The following is a 23,029-nucleotide window of genomic DNA, read 5'->3' on the forward strand; positions in this document are numbered from 1 at the left end:
AACTGAGATTTTGATTTTTAGTTTTCCCCTCTCTTTTCCCCTCAAGTGATTTCATTTTAATTGAATGGTTTATACATATGATTAATATGTGACCACTCTGTAGTTTTTAGAAGTCATATTTTTCTTTTGTCCTTCTAATTCAAAATCTCGTTTCCATTTTATCAGCCAACAGCCTCAACTCCTCTGATCTTCTAAGAATGCAAATATTTTTGTCTTCCAGAACTGTGAAAGATACAGGTGGAGTTGCTGTGACAACACTTCCTCTGTGCAGGCAGCATTCACTGTCTGCACTGCTTCTCATGACAAGTCGGCCCCTCTCCTTGGGCAGGAAGTGCAGCAGAGGCTGGAGGACAGCAGATGAAATAAAGTAAATTTTTTGCCCCAAATAAGGCAAAAGATGTTATTTCAGGAGACATATCTGTGCCCCTAACCCTGACATTCATTCTGCCCTCCTCAGTTCCTACAGTGGGATTTTTCACTGGCAGTATTTTGGGTTTGGGCCTGGTCACTACTGTGAGGACTGGGCAGGGAGAGTCACTGAGGAAACAACTTGTGTTTTTGAGGTCAGGCAGTGTATGAAATGGAGAAACAAAATTGTTCTTGTTTATGTGCAAAAATGTGCACATAAAATGTGTTCTTGAACGTGCAAAAATACCTGATGTGACTTAGTACATTTGGGTAGCGACGTTTGGGTAGGAACTTAGTTTATGCTGTGCATATGTGTTGAGTTTTTAGGCAATCACTGACTTAAATGAAGCTTTCTCTGATGTGTAAGTTATGCTGAGATCAAGCAGGAATCTTTGGATTTATTTTGATGTTTGTAAGAGGAAGTTTATGTGTAATTTGCGAGCTGTCTCGATAAGAAAAGGTCAGAGTTGAAAGAGCTGGGGACATCAGAGCAAAGGCTCATTGTGCCTTTGAGTAAGAGGAGGTAATGAGTGCAGTGAACTTCGTGTCAACCTCTTTGTGCAAGTGATATGTCTGTAAAGAGTGCTATACAGTGACCCTTGTCCTTTTCAGTAACATGTGAAATCACATCAGGAAATTCCCATATCTCCTTTTTGGAACATGAGTTACAGTTACCATACTTTTTTGTAGTTCATCTAGTGTCAGCAATGTGTCAAAAGCAGTAAAGCTTGTCTGTCATTTATCATTTAACTGTAAAGGATCATTCCAAAAAATTCTGAATTTTATTTTCGGAATGATACTGCCTTCTGGCACAAAACTTAAGTTAGAGCACACACTGTTGTTTTTGTTGTTTGTTGCTATTTAAGTCCTTTCTGCATTTTTTTTTGTTGGTGTTTTTTTTGTCAACTGGTTGGTTGGTTGGTTTGATTTTTCTGTTTGGGTATTTTTGTGTTTTGTTTCTTTTTTGTTTGTTTATTTTGTTTGGGGTTTTTTGTTTGTTTTTTATTTGTTTTCTTTTTGGTTTTTACAGTCTCTGCTCCTGTTTCACCTACTCTGGATAATACAAAAGCTATTGCATGCATACCAAATGTGTCACATCAGCCCAACGATAGTAAAGATGAAATTACTGATTAATACCTATACAGAAAGGTGTGATTCTATACTTTGAAGTCCAGGAATGGCTGTGGGATGCTTCTGAATTAACTTATTTGCAAATAAAAGACAGACTTTTAGTAATTTTGGGTTCTATTCCTCCTTATGGCTGAGTGTGCTATTTTTAGCACGTGTTTTTATCTGTCCTGGTTCTTCTAGGCCTTTGTTTTTAGCACATTTGTTCATGCTAGTCGTCTTCTCCCGTTGTTACTGGTTGAGTGCCTGAAAGGATATGACTTAAAAATACTTGAGAGATGTGTCTCTGTTCTCTGTACCTTTTCTTGTTCCTTCTCTTGATGGTAGGCTTTTAAGAACCACACGAAGTAATTACAGGAAAGCTCTTGTACAACTCTGATTGGAGAAGCAAAGTCTTAGCAGGTTAAATTTTGTCCACAAATTCCTTGCAGTGTATAAAGAAGGAATTCTTTTTTCACTTAAACAGTGTTATCATGTGTATATTAAAACGTGTCAGAGGTGATGCCTTTATGTCAGAGGTGCAATTTCTCATTCTCATTTAACGTAACTGTTCTAAAGCCTGGAAGTTCTAGCGCTTTTCAAGAAAGCCGAAGAAAAAAATTAGAACGTTTAATATGGAGAAAACTTATTTTCTCTGACATTTTGTTCGGGGAAATTACTTTTTTTTAAAATGAGACTGAAACAGATGAAGAGAATACACCACTTTCCCTTTTTCATTTGGGGGTGTGTGAGGGGCAAAGGACCTTAGGTTCTTCCTTGCCAAAGATTAGTTTGGCAAGGTTTTAAGCTGCTGAGAAATGGAAGAGTTGTGCAACCTTAATTACACAGGATAGTTAGTAAATCCTTTATGGAATATAATCCTAGTGGTGTAACTTTCCAGTGTGAACTGAGCCAAACTACAGCTCCGAGATACATAAGCTGCTCATGTTTGTTACAGTGGGATATGAACTCTGATGCTTAAGGTGACATGTCAAATGTGTGATTGCATAGGCATGTAATTGCACTGCTGTTGCAGTCAGCACAGTTGAGATAATAGTCCAGCCACTTGTGTTTGCAGTGACTGATATATAAGGCTAATATTTAAAAATGTTCTGTGACACCAGTGGGGGATTCTGCATATGGGGCTGTTCCTGTTTTATTCCTCTCCCCCCACGAGCATTCAAGCAGAGGGTGCCACTGAAGAAAGCCAGTCCCAGCCTTTCAGACTCATCCTACCACCATTGCTGCAGTTTTATTGGCCAAGTGTTTAATGATAGTGTTGTGATCTGGATCACGGTCCTGATCCACACTAAAACTACCCACCCCCTTTTTTGCTGGGTTACACAAGAAAACACAGTTCCTAACCCATTTCACTTTGTGGATGTGGTAAAAGAAGGTAGGCACAAATAGCAAAGGGAAAGAGGAAGGAAATGCATCTTTTGCAGACAGTACCAACTTTAATGTATTTTTCGAGTTACTGCTTATGGCCCAAATTCAGGAGAGCAGCCCTATGCAGAATAGGGCTTTTGTATATGAATAAAATGTCAGTGAAGTAGACTTCATCATCTTTTCTTGCTATTTAGTTTTAACTGGTTAATGTTTATACTGGAAAAGTGCCTTCTGCCAAGTTCCTTTAGAGAAAAAAACTAAGCTTACAGTGAGAACAAAGGACTATGATAAACTGAAGACTGGTTGATAAAGGAATAAGATGACCAATGTTCATTTGATGGAAGCTTAGCAGTGGGGTTCATATGAAGTTTTGTATGTATACTATTTGAGTTTATCAGCTACAGAGACAAATATAAAGAACTTAAAAAGTACTTAAACTGCATGAATAGCCAACAAAATGCAGAAGTTGTTTAGTGTTGAACAATAAAAAGTAATAAACATTTAAGTAAAGTAGCAGTTTAAGAAAGAGATGAGTGTCATGGTGGAGAGCTTAGGGAAAGTTTTGTCTCAGTGCACAACTATACCTTCTGTTATAAAGTATGTAAAGATCAGAAGGGAGAATAATACTAACAAATATCAGTGGTTCACCTTCACACTTCAGTCGTTTTTGTCTTGATTTTTCTAAAGCTATTGAAGAATTAAGAAGGGTCTCTAAGGGGGTCATCAGCTTCATTAGTGCAGGCTGAAATCAAATCAGAACCATTTCATTCACAGCTGGACTTGAAGCAGAACTGAATTGGACAACTCAGTGATTCTGTTTCCTGGGCAGAATAAAGTGGAAAAGTCACAATCTCCTTGCCTCTGTGTAAAGAAGGGGATTTTTAGTGTCCCCATTGGAAGGTAGAAAATTGCAAGTCTTTAAGATTTAATAAGACAGCAGTGCCTAGAGTTTTTGTTTGTTTGTAATTTTTTTTTAAATACTTTCATTATGGCATTTCACAAATACTTTCCAAGATAGTACAAATGGTGTTACTTCTTTTGATTCATACAACATACTCTGGAAACTTCTTGTTTAACTGTTACAGTTTTAAAAGGTACTGTCCCTGTTTAAAGAGTTTAATAGTTTATAACTTAGGGATTCATCTCAATTTTGTGATTTAAGTAAAGGAGTAGAGGAAAGATTAGTAGTTTTATTACTGCTTCTCGCTTGTGTAGAACTAAAAATAGAAATGGTGGTCTGAAAGCAAGGGCCAGAGCTGCTGCTGTTTGGGAGGACATGGTATGAGTGCTTGTGGATGTGGGGTTTTTTGGTGACAAAAAGGAGGATTTTGACTGTTTGTTGGGTTTTATTTTTTTAATTTGGTTTAATTTGTTTTCTAGCATCCCAAAGTTACAAGCATGTGGAGTCTCTGTGGAAGTCATAGTGTCTGTGCTTGCCAGAACTGGGAGAGAAAAAAACCTATCAACATTAAGAACCTGTACTTTTGGTTAATTTAAGCACCAGTTGTGTTTGAGTGTGGTGGTTAGGGTGGGCCACTGAACACCATTTTAATGTAATTTTGTGACTTGGGTATTTTATTACCTATGTAGATAAATGTGACCATGTTTTAAGTATAGTTTCCCAATGTGATTAAGCTGCTTGTTTAACAGCTATTCTTTCTCTCACCTCTCCCACACTTCTGATTTGCTTCCTTGCAAATCTGTCTGTGATTGAGCATATGGTTCAGATTTCAGGCACAATGGTGTTCTCCTGAGTTTTGTGAAAATTGACAGCTGAGCAGAGAAGAGACCCAAGTTTGTGCCTCAGCTGAGGGTAGCACAGGCAGACTCGGACTCTGTGGATCTTGTTTGACATCTGCTGCTTGCTCAACCAGTGCATCGATAATTTAGGGTTAGCCACAGTGCCAGCATATCTTGTCCACCCTCTTGAGGAGAAGGAGGTTAGACAACAAATTTTTGGGAAACCAGGCTTTTCTTACTTCTGCTTCTGGAGCAATACATTAATCTGGCAATGACAGATGGTGCTGGAAGCAGAATCCTTTCCCGTAGGTAATGTTTAGCCCACCTTGCTTATCACAGCCTTTTAGATCCAAAGGGTGTATGCAGAAAACTGTTTAGTCTTAGTATTAGGAAAAAAGGCTAAGTGGTAAAAAGAATTTAAAATATTGAGGGTTTTAATGCTTTCTACTCTATATTAAACAGGAGTTGATGTAGCCTCCTAAAAGAAGGGCTTAAAGGACATCAACCTGATTGAAAGTTCATCCTGGTTTTGGCTGGGTTGCTGTTAATTTTCCTCTTAAAACCACGACAAACTCTCAAGAAAGAGCAGTGATGCTCAGATTACTCTAGGCAGGTCAGAGTCAAAATCATTTATGAATATGACCCAGGGACATTTAGAAACATGAAGGTCAAGGTGTATTTGAGTATATTTGGAGAGACCTGGGAGAAAGCTATGGTGTGGGTCGTAAATGGGAGTCTGCCAGGAAGTGTTCTGTACCACTGTGTAGCACACATGAAGGCATTACCTTAGAAATGTGGCCTCCTGAGTTTTGTACCTGAACCTATTCTGTTTTGATATGCATGACTATATATAGATGACCTGGCAAATCTTCAACTCTGGTAACTGCCAGTTTCCTTTTCAAATGCATTCTTCTTTCTCATCCATTTTTATTTCCTGTGGTTGTCTGTGGCATAAAGTTCAGTTGTTGCTCCTGTCAACAGCATTACGTGGAAATGAGTATAACTGTAGCCCATGTATGTACTAACACAGAATGAAGAACCTACGAAGTTCAGGTTACATTTGTAAAAATGCTTTCATATGCAGGTATGGTTAATATAAATGTCTGTTAAACATCTTGCATGTAGTGGATTATGTGAAAACAAACAGATGAATATTTTTTTGTATTTGGAACTCTTCTATTTATATCATCAAACCTAATACTTTCGTCTTATAAACTAGTAACAGAAGGAAGGGAGTGTGACAACAGCAAAGGCCTTTGCCCAGGTAATTCTTCTGTCTTGGTTAACACATTTTGAAACACTCAAGATCATTTGATGTCTACCTCGGGCTGCTGGAGTTTGACAAGATTTCTACAGGCTGGAGAAGCACTTTTGTTCCTCACCTATTTCAAAGGGAGAAAATATTGAAACATACCTCTTTTTTCTTTTATTGCTTACGTTGTCTGCAAATGTTTTAACAGCCTAGTGAACTTTAAAAGCTGAAATGCAGAGCTGAGTTCATGTAGCCATAAGTGGCATCACTGCGTCACTGTAAGAAGGCAAAGAGTTATTTGGGTGGCTGCTGTGGGAAATAACTAGTGGGTGGCTTCCTCCCTTCTTTTCTAGTCCCATTACCACCCTTTCCTGATACTTTGCAAAAAACATGTGGTAAATCTGAGCGTCTGGTCACTCACTGGCTTTGCTTTGGGGCAGAGGCTCTTTGAGGAGAGCATGGAGGATTTGGTTGGATAGGTAGAATTTGATGTTTGAACTGTATTGAACAAAGCTCTTACTCCATGGGAGTGCTAGACTTCTGTAACCTGAATAAATAATTCTTTTTTTGACGAGTTTTCTTTTAATCTGAAATAAAAATGATTTGTAAGACTTTGGGCAAGAGCTTCAGGATTCAGCCAAGGCACTTGTAGCCACAGATCATAACAATTTGCATGTAAAGTGGTTACAGTGCCTACTGTTGCTCACAGACTTCAGAGTATTCACATTCATCATTTAATTGTAAAGTAGAATTTTGAGTCATAATATCTTCTTTCATTTGTGGCACACTTACTGTATTTGAAATGGAGAAGCCCATTTGCTGAGTCTTCTACAACTCCGTTGTTCAACCCCTTTATGGGTGCTCTCCAGAGAAACTGCTGTGCATTGAAGTACTGTTTTTAATTGAAGTACTCAAGTCTGATCTTTTTCTTTTTTTTGTTCCCCAGAATTGTCTGCTGTCATTTTTACTGTTAGTTCCCAATGTATAGAAAAATTTTTTGATTTGAGCTGTGGATTTTTTTTGAATTTGAGGAGCAAGAACAGAGAGAGGAAGAGGAGCCTCAATTACTGCCATTGAAGCAGCATGTTTCACAATTGCAACCTGGGTATTTAATTGAAAGGTGCATTGAATATTAGTCTGTGCACTGAGGATGAAGGGTAGGTGTTGGAATCATCCATTCAGAATGTTTGAATAAATTTGTTTGTATAGAGTCTGACCATTTCTGTTAGAAATTCGCAGTAGTGACTGTCAGCCACAAATCCAAGGTATTTTTTACAGTTGTCAGCAGGTGTAAGAGGATTATTTGTTTTGTAATAGTAACAGATGCTAGAGAGCTAAACTTTTTTTAAAATTAGGAACGGTAAACTTTCTGCTGCTGCTTTGAGGTACATCAGCTAGAACAATATAATGAGGAGGCTGTTTTTTCCTGCTAATTACTTAATTTGTGATAGCCTGAGTGTGCCATTAAGGCATCACTTCTGGTTTTATGATGGATTTCTGCTTACTGTCAACCTGAAACCTGGCAACACAATTTTTAAGAGTTGCTGAACTGGTATAGGATAACTTGGGGTAAATTTAATAAGAGGCTTTGTTGTTTTGAATCACTGGTTGTGTCATACCAGCAGAAGTAATACTTAAGTTCCCAGCTAGAACTTGCTGTTGCCTCTTGTTTTAATAATGGGATTTGCATAAACAGAAACATAAAACTAAATAAATATAGGATATTGCTGTTATATTTATTTGCATCATTAGCTTCTAATTGGTTTTTGATTAAATTACTTTATGAAATCTGTGATGACTTAACATCATTTTCCCCCCGGCCTTTATAAAATCCATTATTTGAAAAAAATTAATGTAGTACCTAAAAAGTCAAAGGGACAATGTTTTCACAGTTCTTGTTCATGTTATAGCCTCCGCGTTTTAAAGACTGTTATTTGTAGCATGGATGAGAAGTTTTATAAAGTCCTTGAAACCTGATGGTGGAAACATTTAAAACTTCTTTTAAAAGGTTTGTCGTTCTGCTTTCTTACATCGGCATCCAGTTAGTTTTTGATCCTTTGCAGGCCTTTCATTATTAAGTTTTCCCTTTCACACTGCAACCTGAAAATGTCTGATGAGTTGGTCCTGTTTTGTGGTATATGGCAATGCTGTCCCGCTGGAACTGGAGAACAGTGCAGAGGTGCGTGGGTGGAGAAGAGAGTAATGCTGCAGCTCGTGATTAGTAGTAGGTTTTATTGCTTGAGGATAATTGATTTTTAAATTACGCTACGTCTGCAATCTCAGTGTTCTTATGATCATTCAGGTGCTCAGTAGCTCTGTTTTTTTCTGTCCAGACTTGACTAAGTTGAAGAGGTTTGGATGTTCAGTGTCCTTCAAGAGGAGACAAGCTCCTCAGTTCTGAGGTCAGTGTAGGGAGGCAACAAATAAACGCACAGAATGGCCTTTTGCCTTTCCCATATTGGCTATTTAATGGAGATAATCTAAAAGTAAAGGGTTTTCCAAATACATCCGGCACTACTTTTGTGTGGTGATTATTTGTACTGTACTGTGAGCTGGGCTGAAAAACGTCAGCTGTAAAACAAGACATCATCAACAGTGTGTTGTAGTAACTTAGGCAGGAGCTGAGGAATATTATAAGGTAACTGCAAGGTATCTGAACTTTCTTTAGATAAACAGAAGGTAATGATCAGAGCTGGGAAATAGGGGTGGTCTTACCACATTTAGTATCCTAATGTCCAGTAATAATAGTATTGTTGGTTTTCTTGGCTTGAACCTTCAGCCAGTGATTAAAGTCATGCAGTTTGCTTCTGTTAGGAGGAAAAATAGATGAAGATCTGCTTAGGGATTTTTTTAATCAGTATGACTTATATAAAGGATATATGAAAAGTCATGTTTTTCTGAGCCCACTTGGATTTGAACACTTGGAGAACAGTTTCCTTACTCAGTAGTGTGATGATTTTTTTTTTTTGTAACCTAGCATATCTTTTAAAAAGCAGAGTCTTAGTTCTTAACTGTAGTCAGCCTGGCAGCTTTTCTTGGTATGCACCCTTTTGGCTGTAACCCTTGCCTGTGCCCTCTCCTGGTGGTACAGTTCTAGAGCTGAGTAGCTGAATGACTGGGGGCTGATCAGGCTTTTCACCTCACCATGCTGTTTATTTAGGGCTGGGATGTAGGGAGAGATAAACGCAGTCTGACTTGGAGTTTTAGCCAAGTTCCACATCTTGTTTAAAGAAAAAGTAGTAATTTCCTCATTTTCAGTCCTATTACAGTTTTCTGGTTATTGTATTTGATAACCCTCAAGGCATGTCAGAGGATTTAATGAGGACCAGAAACACCTTGAAAACCTCTCTACTATGTAACTGCACTAGAATACTGTGTTTTATCAGTTTCCTGTGAGAAATTGCTCTCCTTCTTTGTGCAATCCAGTGCTGATTTTCTGCGTTCTGTATGTGTTTTACCTCAAAGAGCCTCTTGGGTAGTGCTCTGAAAAGTTTGTGGTCCCAAATTATGTAGTAACTTAAGATGCGCAGTTAAAAATGTAAGTGAGACTTCCAAATAGTGTCGTTTCATTGCTGGCCAACCTCTCCAGTCCCTGATAGAGTAGGTAATAACTAAGTTAGGCTGAGTTCCTCTGCTGTCCCCAGAAAGTCTTGATATGGCATGGCCTTGGGATATTTGTTGGAAGATTGCTGCATATGTCATATTGTTTCTGCAGCTGTGTTTTTTAGGAAAAATATCTGAAAATCTTCAAGCTTTCCTGGTTTTCTTGAAATTATATGGGAAGCTTGCAATCTGCAAATCATAAAAGGAGAGGAAATGACCATCTCTTCCTGAGCAAGTTCATTGCTATATGCCAACAATTACTTGCTCTTTAAAGCCCTACTGTCAACTGGGCTGACTTGGGAATCTAGATTAAATGAAAGCAGAATCTTCTGTATGGCTAAAACTGTGGCTTTCCAAATACCTCACATTTATTTTTTCTTAAAGAGTAAAACAACAAGTTTTGGAGAACTTTGTTGTGCTAGAGCTTGCTCCATCTTGAATAACAATTAAAATTTTGTGCAGTCTTTATCAGGAGTTCATTTTGGGCAGCACAACAGTTATCAGTGCATATACTTAAATTTTTGTAATAAATTCCTTTAAGTCTTATGTATTGCTGCCCAGAAGCTACAGGGACTCAAATCTGTCCACTTCAAAAGCAAAACATCTAGTGTGGATTGCATCCCCTTATTTACCTATCTATGATAATAGATGATTCTTTTCTTTATTTCTTTATAGCCATCGGACTCTGGTTATGTCTTATTTTCTTGAAACAGCATTACAGATTTTCCCCAATTATTTATTAAAAGGCTTCCTTCTGCCTTGTGGATGCATTTTTTTTCAGTGAGTCTTTGTCCAGTTTCACGGTTATTCATATTGTTGTGGATTACACAGTACAGACTCTATCTCTGTCACATAAAGAAGAAAATTAGATTCCTAACAGAGTCCTGTGATGTTGCAGTGTGCATCTCTGCATAAGGAGCTGAGCAATTGAATGGAAGCTGTGGGAATGCTGTATTTCTGTGCACTGACTTGTTGATTGTTGGTTTTGGCCGGTTTGCACCAGGCCAACTAGTTTACATCAGGATTCTCGGAGTTAAGAACTGAGGCTTTGAAAGAGATAGTTCTCTGTCTGGAGGAAACAGGCCTGCGATTTCACAAGCCATTTGCTCTGCGCAGACCATTACCCTAATGGGATTTTTCACACAGTTGGTTTGGATATACTGGTTTTTGGTGTTGATTACACAATCTGAAAAGTACCCCTTTACTTAGAGCCACAAACCTGGGTATATTCTCTGGGCATTGTTTCTCCTGGAACCTGACTAAGAAGATCTGCTTTTGTCCCGTACCTTTTAGCTTTTTAAGGCTCTATGATATGGTAGGTGTACTTTTTGAGCCACCTTAACAGTTATGGGAGGTGAAGTACCTTATGAATGACTCTTTTTTGGCATCAAAGGGAATTTGACATCTGGAAAGACAAGCAACAGGATCAAATTAGTAATGCATACCATTGCCAGTGACTCAAAAGGAAACTGTAGTAATATTTATTGTATTGTAGTTTTGATATTGCCTCTGAGTAGTTTCTGCTGTCTAGTCGGTTGATTCTGCAAAGACAGCTCAGGTTACTGCTACGATCTAGTACTTTAACTGTGAGGATGAAGGTGTGCTTTCAGACTGCTCTCTTAGGGAGAAAATACTTTCTTTAATTTACTTTCCCCAAACAAATCCAAAGCCCACTAAAAATCAGACAGCTGTCACCCTGTTCCTGCCTAAATAATGGCTCTGTAGTCTCTGTGACACATGGCTACGAAATTTTTATAACAAGGATGTTTATCTTTCTCTTATATATTTAGGCTTAGAAAGAAAAGAAGAGTGGAGGGTTTCCCATTTTTAACATGCTCTAAACATATTCCTTAAATGAACAACTTTGTTTCAAAAAGAAATTCATATCAATTTCAAAGGTAACCTGGGTGACTCGTACTGATTATGCTTTGCCTGTTGGGCAAACCAGACTTGCCCAGCAGGTCTTCCAGCATAGCAAACCACAGTTCTATAAGGATTCATCCTGGTCCAGCTGGTGCCTGCTGCCCCATCCTGCTGTCTTCTGATAGCTCTGATTGTGCTAGCTTGCCCCTTTTTTTTTACCAGCACAGATGGTCACATGATGTTGCAGTGACTCTTCTGGTTCTCAAGTATAAGAGCAACTTAGGTAAATATTTTAGATAAATATCTGAGATAAAGATAGTAGGGGAAATAATTGAGGCCTTCACACTTCACCTGTTGGGGTCTTTTTTGTTTAGTTGTTATTATTCTAGGCTTTAAATTTTATGTTTAGGTAGGTGTCAGTAGCTGTGTCTGAGTGTTAAATAGTAATTTGAATGTCTTGGTGTTTGAGTAACTAAAAGTAGCTGTTTCAATGTAGCTGTTTACTTGCCTCATGTTTGACATGCAGACAAAACAGTCTCAATAGAGGAATTTAGTTTGCTGTGATATTTGATAATATAGCTGTAGATACAGATAAATTTTATATATATAATTATATAAATTAAGATCTTTGGATCTTTAGATGAAGATACCAAGACTAACAGTGAACACAATGGCTTATTCTGGCAAAAAAATACATTGTTGCCTCAACTTTCTGGTGTTGGTTACAAGTCCTGTTTTTGTGCCTGACTTTGATGATCCCAGATGAATCATACTCTCCTTCTTTCATATTAAGGTTTGAACTATCCTTCAGATCTATGTCTTTGCTGCAGTTCTGCAGCAGTAAAACAGAAAAACCTTGCCAGTTTATATTTGCAACATGTGCTTTGTGATTGTAAAGGCTGTTCCTTTTCATGCTGCAGGATGAAACTGTAGGTTTTGTTGCAGTTGAACATATCCACTAAGAAAGAATTCTGTTAACACTGTGCTTTTCCTCCTGGTATCAGGCTGTCAGAATTGTTTAGGTTGGAAGGGACTTCTGAGGATCATACAGTTGAATCCCCTGCTCAAAGCAAGGTCAGTTAGAGCGGGTTGCCCAGGTTCATGTCCTGTCAGGGTTTGAATAGCTCCAAGGATGGGCACTTCACAACCTGGAAAAATGTTAAGTAAAAATATTTGGTTTTTTTTTCCTTTTTGCCTTGTGTTGAAGTGGAATATCTTGTATTTTTATTTGCCCCTATTACTTCTCAACCTGTCAGTGCATACTACAGGGGAGAGTGTGGCTAAGTCATATTTATTCCTCTCTCTGCACCCCCATCAGGTACTGATACATGGGTACGATTCTTGCCCTGGAGCCTTTTTTTCTCTGGGCTGAACAGTCCCAGCTCGCTCAGCCTCTCCTCATATGAAAGATGCTCTCGTCCCTTACTCATCTCAGTGGCCCTTTGTTGGACTGTAGTGGTTTAACCCCAGCCAGCAACCAAGTACAGCACAGCTGCTTGGTCGCTCCCCCATCAGTGGGATTAGGGAGAGAATCGAAAGTGTAAGAGCTGGAAAACTCATGTGTGGAGATAAAGGCAGTTTAATAGGGTAAGCAAAAGCTACACACACAAGAAAAGGAAAACAAGGAAGTCTTTCACTCCTACCCCTGTGCAGACAGGTGTTCAGCCATCCCCAGGAAAGCAGAGTTCCATCACGTGTACTGGTTATTTGGGAAGACAAATGGCATCACTCCAAACATCTCTTTTCTTCCTTCTTCCCCCTACTTTATATACTGAGCATGAAGTCATATGGTATTTGCTGACTTGAATCCCATAGGGAATGAGTTCTCCAGCTCATGCAACAGATGGGAATTTTTTGTAAGATACCAGTAGTTTTTAAAGGGAAAATAAAGACAAAAGTGCCATAGCACTTTTATTGAATTGTTCTTGTCTGTTGGTGTTTGCTGAGTCAGACCCTGTTTGTCAGCTCTGTTCCTGCTTGCTTAGTTGCACAGCAGTAGTGATGGGGCAGATGAGTATTAGTCAAGTACTGTAGTAACCTGCTGGGTTCAAGTTATTAAAAATACAGAGCCTCAGCCAACTGTTATTTGCTTGAAAGGGTGATAAGGGTAACAATAATAGCAAGCTTCGTATTTGTAGCATTTTTTCATTACCCAGCTGCACTGGTATGTTTTTTTTTATCAGAGAAAATGAACTCTTTCCTCCTCTGACTGCTCCTCTGTAGTACTTAACCTTTTACAAAGAAATGTGCTTGAAATGTTGCAATGATGTTGTATTCCAAAATTCCTGTTTTCAAAGTAACTTTTCTTTTTAATTCTAGAAAAGCCAGTCTGTTTTTCATAAAACAGTCATGCAGATAGAATTTTCTTTGAGCTTAGAATATGTTTTGCATTGTAACCATAGTTAAATTATTGCAGTTTCAGTGTACAGTAAACTGAAAAGGACTTCTTAGATATCAACTTATGGAAATTTGATGTTGGATTACCCTCTTGTTAAGAGTAAGCATCATCAGTGTTACAGGTGAAACCCTGAGAATTTGATTCTTGTGTTTTAAAACAATGGAAAAGTATTATGTGGATTTAGTATATAAAGTCATGTGCTTGAGTGGTGAGAATCCATCTTCACTTGTAAAAATTATTCTTGTAGATAAAGAGGCTGAAATGCAGGACCCACAGCCTTGTCTGACAAAAAGGGTCTACTTAGGCAACTGCTGACCTCTTTGTGTTGAGGGATTGACTCTGGTGTTTCTGTCGTTGTCTCTGACCTTGGGGTTGAATCGCAAAGTGCAGACTGGTAAAAAAAAATTTATGTCTTGGTTCTTCTCCTTAAAATTTTCAAATCCACACAATCTGTTTGAGGACCAATAAAACATGTGTGGACCAAAACTCCATGGGACATTTTTTTCATGCAAGTGGTCTTGTGGCCCTGTGATTGTTTATTTCCATGTAAAATTGTGCAGTCTCAGTAAGCTGCAAATCTGGTCTCTGTAACAACTTAGCTGAGATCCTTCTATTCAGAGTTTCTTTGATTGTTTGTTTTACAAAAATATGTTTCTTTGCTTCTGTCATTTATGGTGCTACAGCTTTTTGGCCATCCCCAGTCTTCAAAAACTTTTAACTGGGAACAGGCAAAAGTTCATCCTTAGCGTACATACCTTTTTTGGTTTATGGTCATCTTAAGGACAGTCCTGAAAACTTTGTCTTTCTTTGAGGTTGAAAATAAACATTTTGGAACATAAGTTGATGTTGTTTCTTTCCACACTGTAACTAGGAAAGACCAAAACGGTACAGAATGTCAGCTTTACATATAAGCTGAAGTGATAGCAGTTAACCTGAAGGATATTTACTGCTGGCTCAAATTCCTCTGCCTTTTTAGGACCTTGGTGACAGTGTGCTTCTAACTAGGTGATTTTTGTGTGCATACTTTAAAACCTATCGGTATCATTTTTAACTTTCAGGCCTGACCGTTTGATTTGCAGTATCCCTTAAAAATCTGTACTTGCAAGACTGCCCTCCTGTTTTGCTTCTCCTTTCTCTAGGCTTCAAACGAACTATTTTTTATTTTTTTTTGTTTGTTTCTGGCCATTATAACCTCTGCAGCATGTGAGGTATTAGAGCATTAGGATATTAGTTCATGAATGCATTGATGTTCCCCTGGGTGGTTAATGTATTTTATCTGTCATCAGGGAGGAATGTGCTGTACAGCTTGCTCCTTCTGCGAGTGGTCTGACTCATGAGCATGAGGTACTTCAAAAGGATTTCAGCACTCCATCTCCTTCTTCAGTCTTGCAGTTGCTTTTCTAAGAATAGAAGCAGCAAAACAGACAGCGGAGTTCCTTCTCAGCTGCTACAGTTTGTGCCCAGTATAGTCATGAAAGCTGACATCAATCACAGTCTTCATGTCTCACAGTTCCCATTTACCTGTGTGACTAAGAACACTGTCTTGTACTACTTTTTGGAAGCAGTGACCACCATATGCAACTGGGGTTTTAGTGTCAATGATTGAAACTGTGAGCTGTGGGACATTTCAAGTAGTTTTATGGGAGCGGCATAAAATAACGGATAGTGAGACCTCCAGCAAAATGTGGAGGGTATGTCCAGTGCATGATGTGTTCTTGTAAGACTTAAAATACATTGGAACTATTCCTTAAATATCTGCTGTGATCGTAGCTTGTGTATTCTGTTAGATTCTGTTAATTTTAAGGGTTTTATTAGCATATAAACCACTTGCCCAACATAATTGCCAAGAGCTGAAGCTCTTGAAATGTTATTGCCAGTACTGAGGGTGGTGGAAGAGGTTTGCTTCCCTGAAGGTGAGCTAAGGTTTTGCTGAGTATTGATTCTCATTCACATACGGGTAAAAGGAGCCCTCTCTTCAGCCACAAGAATCATCTCTTGTGCCTGTGAGTTATGGAACTCAAGTAAACTGTACCCCTGAGGTTTTGAACGTGCACTCCAGGAAAATTAAGTCAGTCTTCAAAAACAGTCATTGCTAGAACCTGTTTCTAAAAGGAATTGCTGTACTTTAGGAAAAACAGGATTCTTGGAATGGTTAGAAAGGTGACAGAGCCCGGGCATCTCTGTTGTAATTGTCTCCTGTTTTTAACACCTCTAATAATAATGGCCAGTCTTCGCGAGCGAAGATTTGGGAAAGGTCATTAACCCTTCGAGCCTGCGCAGTGGATTTTTTAGGTGAGACCCAGCGTGCGCTGAACTGAGCCCACCCTTTAATCCTGAGGTTCATCTGCCGGGGCCAAGCACGCTTGGACAGTGGCAGTGAGGGTCTCAGAACGTAGGTTTGTTTAGAGTGACCTTCTCTTAGATGGATTGCCTTACAGGGCTAACGAGCTCCATCTGCCCGGGGGGCCGGGAATCGAACCCGGGTCGCAGCGGTGAGAGTCCTGCACCCTAACCACTAGACCACCAGAGGCCCCTTAACACCTCTAACTGTTGGTTAATTGAATTAAGAGTATGGGTTAACTTAAGGAACAAATATTGTGACTGCTAAAGTCCTCTTCTCCACAAAGCAGATCTGACTGTAAACTGCAGAAGGAGAGGGTGGAAACTAAGAAGAATAGAACTGAAAGCAAAAGGAAATTGTGTTGTTTCCTACAATTAAGTGTGGAGGTGTGCAAAATGGTTTGCTGCAGAAAAATGAAGATGGTGACTGGGACATCTTAAACCCAGCCTTGGTTTATTAACATGCACTGTAAGAACAATCTCCCTTTATTTACAGGCTTCCCTTCCCTAGCTGCTGCTTCTACCCTGACTTTTCTGTTGTGTTTTTCTTGATGGAAATAAAAGGATAAAATTTTCAGTGCAGGTCTGTTTATCATCATAAAATTTGAATCAAGTTATCTGTAAAAGATGCTCTTTTTGATATCAAAATCTTGTTTGAAGCTACATGTTTATTATTGATATAATAACCTAAAGATATGTATATTACAATAGCGTTGAAGTTGACAATACTTTTGTTAGGAAGGGCACATTTTTTAATAGCCGAAGGATAGCATGTTAAGTGAAGCTGTGTTTACTGAGATATGATATTGTGTGTATGTTCTTCCCTTCCTTTTCTGTGCTGTACTTTTATTCATTGTCTCTATGTCTTGTGTGTACTTAGAGACAAGAAATGAAGTTTTCCTTGGCAGTATGAATTTTGGAAGGAATGGTTGGGATAGGAAGAGTTATTTTTCTCTTTTCAATAGTGTGTGTCTGATTTTATATAGGTGTTTTAAAATACCTTCTAAACCTAGAGTACATGCTTAAGAAATGTAAAAAAACTGTAAAATGTAACTGTGTGCAACTTTGCTTAGTCCTTTTTTTTTTTATTTTTTTTGCTGTATGCAACCAATTTCCAGAGATTTAACCTTTTTATTAAGGGGAAAAAAACACCTTTAGCATGTCTTTGTCTTTTTTTTATTTGTTGTAATGCAGTGTAGTCATCATGGTAAGTAGTATTTAACCTCTGGCATCACTTCTGGGATTTCTTACTGCCAGCTATCAAAGAATCTCATCTACAAAGGAGAGACAAATGAGTTTAACAACTGTACATAGCTGCTGTAGCAAAAACATGCTTTGACGAGTCATTTGTGAATAACAGGAAAGCAGGATTGCAACTTGCCAGACATAAATGGTTGAGTAAGAGGAGGAGTGTTTAAAACATAGAAACCTGGTTGTCATGGGTTGCAGTCACTATTAAATACCTAATAATAACATTCCTTCTGTTAGAAAGCAGGCTGGCTCTTGAGGAAGCAAAGGAGTCTGTCTCTCAGTAATGCTGTTTATTTGTGGTACTGTTCAGTTCCAAGTGTTGCCAGTCTGCAGCTTCTTGGAACAAACTTTCATGAAGTCTTGCATCATGGGTGCAAGTGATTACAAGTGATCAGAAGAAAAAAATAAACTAAGGATATGTTTAAAAATGCAGGGTCCTGCAGCTGGGGAGGAATAATCTCATAACACCAGCACAGGCTGGGGGCTGAGCTGCTGGAAAGCAGCTCTGGAGAGAAGGACCTGGGGGTCCTGGTGGACAACGAGCTGTCCCTGAGCCAGCAGTGTGTCCTTCTGGCCAAGAAGGTCAATGGTGTCCTGGGGTGCATTAGGAAGAGCGTTGCCAGCAGGTCAAGGGAGGTGGTCCTGTCCCTCAGACCTAGTGAGGCACGTCTGGAGTGCCGTGTCCAGCTCCGGGTCCTCAGTACAAGAGAGACATGGAGCTCCTGGAGCTGGTTCAGTGGAGGGCAACAAAGATGATGAGGGGACTGGAGCATCTCTCTTACGAGGAAAGGATGAGAGAGACAACTGAGAGGGGACCTCATCAATCTATTTAAGTATCTGAAGGGAGTATGCCGAGAGGATGGATCCAGGCTCTTCTTGGTGATGCCAAGCAGTAGAACTAGAGGCAATGGGCAGAAACTGTTGCACAGGAAGTCCCACCTGAATATGAGGAAGAACTTCTTAACTGTGTGGGTGACCATGTGCTGGAACAGATCAACCAGAGAGGTTATGGAGTCTCCCTCACTGGAGATATTCAAGAATTGCTGGGACACAGTCCTGTGCAATCTGTTCTAGGATGACCCTGCTTGAGTGAGGACGTTGGACAAGATTGACCCCCTGTGGCCCCTTCCAGCTTTACCCATTCTGTGATTCTTTGAGAAGTTCTAGAGAGAAAGTTCTTAACTTCTCCAGTTTCTAGGCAGTTGTGAATATTGTGTTTACTGAAATCCCTATGGCAAATAAAGTGGATATACAAATCAATTATATGTTAACATATACTGTAACTTTATGGTGATTTACCTAGCTGTTTTAAGGGTTTGGGCTTTTTAATAGTTGTAATTAGAACGCTTAAAGACTTCCCGTGATCTTGCCAGAAAGTATCAATCTTTTAAAACTCAATGGATTTTGAAATAATAAATTAGGACTTAAGTTGTTATGATGCCAAAAAAATGTATGCCAATTCTTATGGTGCAGACTGTAGTGAAACTATTGACTATAACAAAAAATTCAGAGCATTTTTTAAGTTTTAAAATGCAGTATGCAAAATGAAGTTTTTCCTATTAATGGCTAGGCAGTTACACAGAACACTAGACTGCCATTCTTGCCAGGTATATCCAAAAGTATAAAATAAATCTACTGAATTGTTAGTTAACTGAGTAGTCATTTGCCCAGCCTAGTGGCGTACTGCAATTAAAGTGCTTGAATATTTATTCAGAGCATTGCTTGTATGCACACAGTTACATTAAGAACATGATTACAAAGTAGCCAAGTGTTCTGAGAACTCTCAATAGCTACATTTAGATGTCTAATAGTTCACTAAAAACATGGAAAAAACTTTTATTGCGTTTATTTTCTTCATTAAGCTCTGCAAGGATTAGCTTGTAAAAAGCTAAATCTGCAGCTCATTATATGAAATATTTGCTTGATGTTTTAGATCTTGGACTTCTTGTTATGAGAGAGGGATAAATATTTCTGTCTTAGGGCTCATGTAATGGCAAGTATACTTGTCTTCATTCTTTCCCAGAGAAGGCCTTTGTGTACAACCATAAGTCACAAATCAAGTGTCTCTCACAGCTAAGTCACTTCTGTCTTACCATGTTAAACTGATTTCCTGGTCTTTCCTTCCTTTATGTTATTTTACTATGTTAAACTGCATTTGCAGAAGTCCAGCTATTGCCAGGCTGTTGACACAGAACTGGTATCATTATAAAATACACTCTGGCAATAAAAGAAGCTGTGGAGGAATGTTTGCTGGATTTCAGGCCCCCAAATGACAAATATTTGTCTTTGAAGCTTTTTTTGTCTGGTTACAGTGGAGCAAAGCAGAGTTGCTGGTTCTGCTGCTATGCAGCTGAGGTTTTGGTTTGAATGTTTCCAACTGCAGTGGAAGAATGTAATAGCACAAGTATTTCTTAAAGCAAAGATTCTCCTTTGGAAAATTTCAGTGTGGTGAGAAAATTGAAGGCAAGCATTTATTCCTCCCGCTGATTTTAAAGGGACACTGTGAACTTAAAATTCTAGATACTTGAGGGTTTGGGTTTTTTCTTCTTTAAAAAATTATAGTAATGGCAGTGGTTTTTCTGCATACTTTTGTGGTTTGCTGTTCTGTTTCTGATCCAGAAATGCTCTGTGAAGGACTTGCACAAAGTGATTCTTTTCTCCTTGATAATCAGGTCAATCAATTGACCATAAAGCGTTATTAAGCACAAGAGACAGCCTGATTGCCTGAGGAGAACTGACAGAGGGAAAGAAAAGAAGCTAGAGGAGGGCCAGCTGATTCACTGTGATTTAATAACCTACTACTTGTCAGCTGAGTGGCAGAAGTTGAGCTATTACCCTGGCTGGTTGGTAGATAAAATGAATTGAGTAAATCAATTCAAGAATTAAATCAAACTTTATTTTTCTTTTACCTTGCATTTGGAGTGGGATAACAGAGCCCATCTTTTTTCTTACTTGTCATCTGAAGCTTGTTAGTACATCGTAAGCTGGTTGTGTATTTTATACCCTTGTGGATTTAACAAGAGTAGGTTAAATAGACACCACAAACTTTTTTCCTGTGTTTCTTTGACTGGGGCATGTCTGAAAGTTTCAAAGTCAGACATTGGTCTTCACCTAATATGTTTAAAGTGTACTTTTTTCTAGCAAATTAAGCTCCATAAGGTCTACTCTTCAGTTGTTTTCAATTGAGTGCTGCTTCTCATGGCTTACATTTTTCAGTCATGAGCTTTATTTTAATCCTTCAGAAAGTTCAATCTTTGAATCAGTTTTGAAGATTAAAAATAGTTGCTTTTTAAATTGTTCTAAAGTTGAAATGATTAGTACTATAAATTGATACGTTCCAGGGAAGTATCTATAGTAAAGTATTGCATTTTTTTTTCTCTGAGTGATCTAGAAATAAAGTAGTTTTATTTGGAAATAATTAGGTGAGAAAAACCTGATTTTGCACATGCTTAATGTATTTAGTGCTTAGTTTTTATTACTTTTAATAAGACACAGTTCAGTAAGAAGGTTGTATATTGGCTGCTTAATAAAGACACCGAAGCAATAATTTTAAAGTCAGTATGTGGTTGATTTGTTTTTCTTTAAAACAATTCTCATTTTTGTCTTAGTTTCTTGCCCTGTGGGATACTGCCGTAGCCGGATATGTGAAATACTTGATAAGGGAGGTTCGCAGGCAACTATGACTGCCATGTCAAAGCATTTTCCAACTTCCATGGAGTTAGGCCATCAGAGGAAATTCACACATAGTGAGAAGGAGGCATAAAGGGAATGTCCAAGTTCATGTTGAGAAAAGTAAGGAAGGATCTGTGCTTAGCTTGCCTGGGGAAAGGAAAGGAGGTTGAACATTATGGAATGAACAGTCCTCCTCACTTTCGTATCCCTAATCTGATTTTATCTACCTGTGACAAAATACAGCATTTTATTTTTTTGCTTGGTGTTCAAGTCTCAATTCAGTACTAATTTGGGAGCCATTAGAAAGTAATAGAAGTGGCCATTTTCAAAAGTGTGATGGTAATTGATTTCTGCAAGAATAGGGAAGCTATGCATGGATTATTGCTTTTTGTTTTGAGTGTGTAGCCTATTGCCTTTGCATCAGTTAAACCATGTATTAAAAGACAGATAGTAATGAAGTAATTGTCCTGTGCTGAGAGTTGTTCACTGCCTGGAAACCTGTTAATAACAGTACAAAAGATTCAGTAGTACAGGTGAAATATTTCCTTTGTTGTCAGAACTGAAGATAACAGCCAGTAAGAACCATTTAAGATACTGAACAAACACAGAAAAATAATTATATCCTACATGCGGGGACAATGCATCTTACTTTTGGAACTTCACAGAGCTCCTCTGCCTGCCCATCCTTTCCCTTTAGCCGTCATTGCAGTAACCATCCCTTGTATTGAAGAGAGCCAGTCTCTACTCACTTGTCTCTTTGCCCCAATAACAGCATTAGACGTATTCTGGTCTTTAAATTTGCAACATACATTTTCTAGTTTTCCATCCTGTGTTCTTCGGGAGGCAGTCTTCTCTTTCTCCACTTAGTTACTTTGTGATGATGGAACTAGCAATTTTTAACCCCTCTTCCTTATCTCAGCATGGTTTTGCTAGTCAGTGTAAATGTTGGATGATCAACAGCTGTATCTTCGTCCTGTCATCATTCTTGCCACTGAAGCATCTGGTCTCTGGTCTACAAAATAGTGACCAATGGTTTCTGTTATCTGAACAGCATTTTCTGAACCCACTTTCTTGCCTTTAGCTAACTTGGTTAGATTTGAATGACTGAGTTTGTTTAATGTAGCATTTTAAACCTAATGACCCAACTACGGATTTTTTTGTTTTGCTTTTACTGGAGCTGAATAACAATAGTAAGTGTAGAAATGAAACAAATTTGCTAAGTTAAAAAAAAAAACCTAAAGCTAACAGCCAACAAAACCCACTTTCAACAAAAAATTCTTTTTTTTTTTTTTTTACATCTAATGAGGTGAGATAGATGAATATGAAAGCTGGGTCAAAAGCTTATGTAATTTTGAGACCCTAAATATAGAATGGTGTGATGACACAAAAAGATCAATCTCCATGCACATGTTCTGATAGAGTATTTTTGTTTTGTTCTTATTCTGCGCATGCAATTTAAAACTAAGCTGGACACCCCCCTGCTTGGAAAAATGGTCTTGCTAATATTCCTACCTGATGCTATGTGCCAATTTAAATTGACATGTAGCATGTAGGTTTTTTATTATAATTGTCTGGGTGTGGGGTCTTTTTTATTGTTTTGTTGATAGTAAAATTTCCCTGTGCTCATTGTAAAATTTACCTTTTTTATTTTTTTTTTATTTTTAATAGTAGTGGAATGGGGTGATGATGTTAAAGCAGTATCAGAAGATGAAGCCATGGTGCTGGTGAACCATCAAGCAACGGGTGACGTCTGCACTCTGATGATGTGCCTTCAGGATAAAGGCACGGTAGGCTACAACTGGGGCATGGGAGAGCTTCTGTGTGTGCAGTCTGTTCCCTTGGGAATGCTTCATCTGTGTGCAGTACTGATGGCTGACTTGGGGGTGTTAATCCACCAAATAATCTGAAGGCCCTGAATAGGAAGCTTTTTGTTTAGATTTGGTCTAATGTGACAGCCAGTGGCTTGGATCAGGTCTTAGACCATAAACGTTGTTTTTGGAGAAGGT

At 38.5% G+C, this 23,029-nt stretch overlaps 1 protein-coding gene across 2 annotated transcripts in view; it reads left to right on the top strand.

The window, feature by feature from the left end:
* Positions 1 to 23,029, top strand: part of LPGAT1 (lysophosphatidylglycerol acyltransferase 1) — a 66,578-nt gene that overhangs the window by 5,165 nt on the left and 38,384 nt on the right. For both annotated transcript variants that reach the window (XM_017811693.1, XM_017811694.1), the window contains exon 3: positions 22,692 to 22,810. In XM_017811693.1, coding sequence (XP_017667182.1) covers positions 22,692 to 22,810 — 119 coding nt within the window. The remainder of the gene's footprint in view (positions 1 to 22,691; positions 22,811 to 23,029) is intronic.

This window comes from Lepidothrix coronata, unplaced genomic scaffold (assembly GCF_001604755.1).
Source record: "Lepidothrix coronata isolate B3197 unplaced genomic scaffold, Lepidothrix_coronata-1.0 Scaffold33, whole genome shotgun sequence".
Lineage (NCBI taxonomy): Eukaryota > Metazoa > Chordata > Aves > Passeriformes > Pipridae > Lepidothrix > Lepidothrix coronata.